This window comes from Montipora capricornis, chromosome 10 (genome assembly GCF_036669925.1).
Source record: "Montipora capricornis isolate CH-2021 chromosome 10, ASM3666992v2, whole genome shotgun sequence".
Lineage (NCBI taxonomy): Eukaryota > Metazoa > Cnidaria > Anthozoa > Scleractinia > Acroporidae > Montipora > Montipora capricornis.
The window spans coordinates 44,461,379-44,468,763 of NC_090892.1; the positions used below are offsets into that span (position 1 = coordinate 44,461,379).

General features: G+C 36.5%; 1 protein-coding gene across 1 annotated transcript in view; it reads left to right on the forward strand.

The window, feature by feature from the left end:
* The first annotated feature begins 790 nt into the window (after positions 1 to 790).
* LOC138020127 (RNA polymerase II subunit A C-terminal domain phosphatase-like) overlaps positions 791 to 7,385 on the forward strand; it is a 15,124-nt gene continuing 8,529 nt past the window's right edge. The window contains exons 1-4 of the mRNA XM_068867148.1: positions 791 to 1,032; positions 3,415 to 3,507; positions 4,676 to 4,766; positions 5,508 to 5,633. Coding sequence (XP_068723249.1) covers positions 797 to 1,032; positions 3,415 to 3,507; positions 4,676 to 4,766; positions 5,508 to 5,633 — 546 coding nt within the window. The 5' untranslated portion in view covers positions 791 to 796. The remainder of the gene's footprint in view (positions 1,033 to 3,414; positions 3,508 to 4,675; positions 4,767 to 5,507; positions 5,634 to 7,385) is intronic.

The following is a 7,385-nucleotide window of genomic DNA, read 5'->3' on the forward strand; positions in this document are numbered from 1 at the left end:
AATTACTGCAATTTCCTTCGCATTTATCTATTGAAATGTCCTTCGAAAATGGTCGGAGATGGCATTATCGAGACCCTAAATTTCCCCCTACTTTGGAGCGCCTTCGGGGCTCGAAACATTCTTCGTGTGCGTACACCTTCAAAATCTCACGCTACGCCCCTGGCTGATGGGGACCAGGCCATCCCAATTTGGGTAAAAATACAGGCTCTTGGGTGATGGACTCTTACTTTTTTAGATTACGTTTTGCGTCGATATCAAGGCCTTTTAAGACAAGACGTTTAAATGTCTCGTAATGAAAGAACAATTAATAACTATGAACTCTGTGAATGGTTATGTTCAAGAATTGGTGAAACATCACTTACACTGGAATGAACACGAAAATATGATACTTCAACCAAAAAAAGTTAAAATGATTGGCGCCTTATTTTTGACAATACAACGACAGCATATTCCTGATAGAATAGAAAGGAAAGAAATTAAATCTCCTGAGGAAAATGCCCCTGGGCTGTCACACTTACGAAACCCGGTATTATGTAAATCATTACCCTACATGAAAGATAAAAGTAATCCTCGCACTTATGGGGAAAATTTAAGCAATTATCTCTCATAGACACCTAAAACAATCAGGTAGCTTCAAAGGGCCTCTGCGATGCCCGAGCAATGCTCTACCACTCATTCGTGAAAGCACGTTCCTTGTACATGTGCACAACAAGGACATCCCCAGTACGTTGAGAATCACACTCTCCCCACCCTACCTAAGGAATTATTGTCCACGCGCGAAATTAGCGAAACTAAGATGGCGGAGAGGAGGGCGAGAGAGGTTGTTATTTCAACCTCGTTTTCTGCTAAACTGTTACGGTGGAGAGTTTGTACCGGATCAGAAGTTAGAGAAGGGAGTGTTCTTTGCTTTTACGAAGTAACTGATAAAGCAGAACAGTCTGGATCGTTTATAACTCAGCCGAAGCTCAAATCTGTATTCACTGGCAAAGTTCGTGAGCTACTTGTTGCCGAGGGAGATGTGGTTGCTCCTGGGTGAGTTTATAACAATTGATTCTCGAGCATTTAATCCTCAAATGCATAATTAAAGTTTGAGAAAGGTAAGTAATCATCCTGGTTTGGGGATCGTGAAAAAATATCCTTTGTATTGGGTATTGCTTGTATACTCGTTTGTCCATTTTTCCTCATTTAATGTCTACACTGAATAGTTGCTTTAAATTAAAGGCAGGCAAACCATCCGCTCCTCTTTCTTCATCATACAAGTTAAGCGCAAAGATCTTTGCCTAATAAAACCAGTAATTGGACTTTAGATGTGCGCGGCTACACCTGTTTACGCTGTTGATGAAACGGATAATTTAACGGACAATTTGTGAAGCTCACGAAGGCCTAAATTTTACGAAATGCAAAAAATATAGAAAAAGGGGGAAAGCGAAAATGACACATTTCTGTATGAAGACGGTCATATAAACCTCATGGACGGTTTTCTGGACAATAGCGACCCGGAAGCCGCAGTTTGTTTCGTTTTCTGTCCCACTGAGTACTGAAGTTTCGGAAGGTTCTAACGCAGTTGTGAAGAGTTGTTTCAACTTATCACCCCAATTTCCACGGATGTGATTGGATACTGATGGACCAATCCGAAACTTTCGCCATCAAAGTAAATTTCTATATTTAGAAAATCAGTGTTGTTATTTGAAAAAGACTAGCAAAAAAAATTGTTGGTACCTTTAACAAAATTTGTGTATTTTTTGTTTTATTATTAGAAAGGACATAAAGAATAATTAATTGGAAAGAAAGTATTTATTCACTTAACTTGAAGATGGCAATATATGCAAATTACATTTAGTTACTTGTAATTTGATGTAATATGCAACAATTATTATTTTGTTTGAACTGCTCTCTTCTTTGTCTCTGTCTTTTCTTCTACTTCTTTTGTTTCATGCACAATGACTTAATTTGTGTATTCTTTTTAATATTCATTGTCTTATTTACTTCTTTTATTTATTTCCATTATCAAACTTACTGATAATGAGGTATGATTTAAAAGCGCAACCCGCCTTGATTAGGTCTGCTACCTGTGGATTGCGCAGGATTATCCCAAACAAATATATTAATTAAATTCACAATCTTACAAACATGACAGGCATTTGAAACACCTGAAATTTTCACAGTTCATGAGGGTACGTAACTTAGATAATTTCAAATAACACTTTTCTGATTGATTGGTTATTACCATAATTTGGGGTGCTGTGATCATCATTTGTTGCATTTTAGTTTTCTGACTGTTGTAAACAGGACACACCTGGAAAATAATATTAATTTGTTAATTAATTGCTGTGAAGATATAGTCATACTCATCTTCATCACTATACATGTAAGAATAGTAAAATAATAATATTATTATTATTGGAATGATAGACCTCATTTTACTCTTTGCTTTGTTGTAGATGCATAATCATATATATAGATTGTATGTAGTCAGTGTCAGACAAGTGTATAAGGTTATCTAGAATCATCAAGGTCAAAGCATATAGAAATTGACTGAGGCTGCGTAGCTGGTTCCATTTTAGAGCTCGAAATAAAAAATCCAGTGGCAATTTTGTGACAACATTAAAATTTAGTCAAAAGCGAGCCTGCAATACTTTTGTGTAAAATAACTGTTGAAAATGGCGAATTATCGAGGGAATGGTATTGTGGACGTAACATTGAAGCTAAATTACGCTACAATCATGCCCCATATCTTCTCAAGATATTTGAGTTGCAAAAGGAAAAAAATTCAGTCGCAAATGGAAGCCTGTATTGGTTGCAATTTTGAGCCCTGTATTTGCTAAGACCAAGACCCTGTTTATTCCAACATCACAAGCAAAACTGAATTTTAATAATTTTTATTATTGTACCGTTACTATTTTTCAAACAAGGAAAAATACAAAGTGTGTTTTTGAATTGATTAAGGGACCCTTAGCCAAAACTTCTAGGTGTATTAATCTTAATCTGTAGGTTGCACTGGCTCCCAGAATTAACTTTAGGATATTAACCAATGAGCACTAGACAGACAGGTACTGTAGTGTTCTCATGAATTCATTTTACATCACATAACCAAGTTTGAGGGCTGTTCAATCAGCAAAATGACACAACATAGCAACAACTGTTAAGAATCCCAACTGGATGGATGCAAACCAGTTGGCTATTTACAAGTACAGATGAGTAGTTGAACCAGGGACTACCAGGATCAAATTCCGCGAGTGGTCAGAACCAGGCTTAAATCCAGGCTTAAATAATTTCAGATCTCAAGGCAAGCACCCTAACCAGTTGGCCGCTCTGCCTCCTCTTAAGCAATAGTCCTTTACTTTTTCTTGATCTAAGAAATGATTATAATATAATGATACACTTTTTCAGTCTCTATTATGTTCTACTTTTCAGGAAACCTATATTATTGATAGATGAAGCAATGGAATGTGAGCATAGGATGGTTATGAAGGATCTCTGCTGTGACTGTGGAGCTGATCTCAGGAAGTATGCATGCATCTCATTGCACTCAGCATTTGTGACTCTCCTTTACAAATTACAATGCAGTAATTAATGCAATGTAATGTACAGTGGAACTTTAGCAAGGAAGAATATAATAGTTTATTGACACTCCCCTGGTGGGACTTTTTAGTGACAATGCAAGACAAATAAAAGAAACTAATACAGTAAAAACATACCTATTTAAAAGTTTAATATATACAATAAAATACTATCTCTACTTGCGATACAACATGCATATTTAAAAAATAAAAATATTAGATTATACTATCGTTATATGTATTAAAAAAAAATGAAAAAAGTTGAAATCGGTTTTGCAGTTTTAAGAGTACTTACTATTTACTTGTATCTAGATTATTCCAAATGTGCACCATATGGTAGTAAAAAGACCTTTGACTGGCACTTGACTCATATAATGGGATGTTTAACAGCTGACAATTTCGGGTTACACACCCAGTAATCGCAATTCTTGTTGTAAATTGATCGCTCATGTAACAGGGTGCTTGGCCAGTCATACATTAAAATGCCACAACATCATTGCGGACAAACAGATGTTGTTTAATTGGAAACCAACATAGATCTCTTAGTACACGAGTTATGTGATCTTACTTCCTGTTTCCTGAAGTAATTTGCACCTCAAAGTTCTGCACTGACTGTAGTCTAGAAATATTTTTGTCCAATGTATTCGACCACACTGTGGAACAGTATGCAGTAATTTACTAAAGACTAGGGCATTTATACTGTCACAAGTTGGTTACGACCATAAACCTAGTTTAAGGCAATTATAGTGACTTTTTTTCAGGTGATGGCAAAAAGAGTGAGAAATGTTTTTGGTGCATTAGTGGTTTTTCGCCCCCATGTCCTATACTCTTGGTCCTCTACCAGTGTTTTATTATTATAGCATGGTCCAGTGGCAGCTTTGTCAGCCACAGGATTAGTCTCTATCTAGCAGCTAATGCTGGAACCAGTCCTTAATCAACCACCTCACTTAACCTAAATTAGACTTAACACGCACACTGTAACAGTTACTATAGTGATTTATGGATTGATTTTTATTGTGCTTTGTTAAGTGCTTACTTGTTTATTTTGGGAAAAATAAGTAATTTGAGTTGTCATGAACCACAGTGTTTACTAACAATGATATATTTTTTTTCAGACTGCATGAAGAAAAAGATGAGCTATCCTCTCCGACCCAAGCATCTGTTTCACTCATACACAATATCCCTGAACTGAAAGTTAGTCAAGAGGTACATACATGTATAGCTAAAACCAATGTATATTATTTTACTATGAACTGAAAATTTACCTCAAGCTGTGTGTTATACAGTGTATTTCCATTTACAGCCCAGAAAGTGAATTTTAACTTTCAAGTTATTTCTTTTACTGGTATTTCAACATCCTAGTAAAACAACACATCTTTAGCTTAGAGGTTTTATGTCAACTGATGCGTCCCAAACACTAGTTTATGGCTTTAGTCTGTTTTTTTTTTAAAGATTTAAGGAAAAGATACTTAAACTGTTTCAGGTACCAGAGGGATTAGTTTTGAAAGAAATTATGAAAAAATTCAAAATAGTTTTTACATGAGCAAAATTTTGTCAGTCGTACCAGAAACAGCTAACTATACATGTACAGCTTCTCTATGTACAAATTATGATTTGGGTCTAGTGGGGAAAAAAATCCATGTTATCCTAGAACACACGATTAGGTACTTTTTTTGGATGCTCTACCTTTCAGTTACAAGTGACTCATTGGAGCTTAGTCCATTAAACTATGTTCATTTAACAAATTTACTGCATACCTGCTGGCATTGAAATCTCAATTGGTACTATGTTAAAGCCCAGTGAATAAATTTTCTGTTATTACATGGGTGTACACAGAAAAGAAATAGTACCCTGTGTACAGTACGTGTATAATTATGATAGTTGACGGTCTAAGTTGTACCTGTATGTGCTCTGCCTGTGTCTAACATGAAAACATTTCAATGGTAGGAAGCTGAAGTCTTGGGCAAAAAAGATGAGGAGAGACTACTTCAAACACGCAAACTGTCCCTTGTGGTAGATCTTGACCAGACTCTAATTCACACAACTATGGAGCTGATACCTGAAGACATGAAGGTACTATTCAGTTGACTTGTCTGACTTGTGTTGGGGCTGCAGAGTCTTATCTTGAACTTTTGCTTATTTGGAGCTCCATTTATAAATTTTACTCTGTCTGACACTAGACTATTTATTGGGTTAAGGGAAATCCCTTAAGGCCAAAAAGGTTAAAGGAAAAAGAAAGGACGAAGCTGCAGATTTCTCCTTCCCGTCCTTGTGTTAGTTAAAAAAACCCTTTCATTCTCATCCCAGCTGTTTAAAGGGTGATTGCAGTAATTATCATCTATTGGGTTTACAACTTAATTTTGTAAGGACTTATCCTTTGAATAGTGATGTACTGTATTTACTCAATTAAGTGCCGCCCTTGAACAAGCCCACCTTCGAATACCACTGCATTTGGGACAAAAAAAAACAACAACAAATAAGCGCTGCCCCCGTATAAGCGCCATGGTCCCAATACGGCGCTAAGTATTCAAAGAACACAAGGAAAACGAACATGTTACTCTAGCACAGCATGGGGAATTTGCTTGCATCAGAACCGATGTTCTTCAGTTCAAAGTGATCATATTTCAGTCTGCTCGTGCATTTAGTAAAATCCCATAAGAGTCAAATCGTGACTATCAAAAGTTGTTTCTGTTAATCTCTGTACAGAAATATTCTGTGTGGGGTCCAATTTGTAAATAAGCGCTGCCCTTGAATAAGCGCCGCCCTTGAATAAGTGCCGCACTTGAGGCGTGAAAAATTAAATTTATAAGCTCAGCTTAATTGAGTGAATGTGGTATGTGGTAGGTAGGGCCATGCACCTGTTGAACAAGTGAGGCCTGTTGTGTAATTTAATGAATAATAACTTAAAGGAAGCTTTGATGCTGGTGCTTAGAGGGTAGAAGGAGGCATTTTGTCTGATGGGAGGTAATGATGTGAGTGGCCGTCACGGAAGGCGCTTGTCTTCTGTTTCCTGACTACTTGTAAGACGTTTGCTTGATTCAACCTTCCATCTTTTACTTCACAATAAACTAATGGACTTTCTAGGTGTATTACATAGTACAACATTTACATAAATTCCCATGTATGGAGGGTTGGCCAAATCAATTCTGAACAGAAACTTTTTGACCATGGAAAAGAGAAGTAAGAGTCTTGAAAAATAAGGGACTGCAAAGCTTCTTTAACATCAAAGAAGACTTTTGCTGTTTCTAGATCTTTTAGTGAAACTCCTCATGTATTGTCATTCCTGAATAGGATTCCTTCAGAGAACAGAGCGACTATAGATAATGTCGTGTTCATCTAAGCGTTGACACATGACAGGAAACTTGTTCTTTGAAGTTTGAGTTTGGCAGTGGTTACGCGAACAGTTGAAACTTTTGCGCACAATAACTCGAAAGTATTTGAAGCATACTTTATCAGATTAGGTAGGGTCAATTTCTTAGAAAAAGTCTTTGATGTCCAGTAATGCCACCATTCTGGGAAAACGTGCGTGAACCTCTCTTAAACTTCGAATCATTGAAGCCAAAACTTGTCACGTTTGCAGCCATTTAGAGCATGATTTCCCATCACATATTCACACTTGGATGTGGATGAAAGTGACGGTATTGTGCAGTAAAAACAGAATCATTAGTAGATTCATGGCCTTCCCAAAATCCTGTGGAGAACACTTTTGCCTACATTTAGGTATATGTTCACGAGATAAAATATCATTACCACAAAAAATAATTAATACAGTGACATTTTTTATTTTTAATCACTACTAACAGAGGGAGTGATATTGCAAATCTC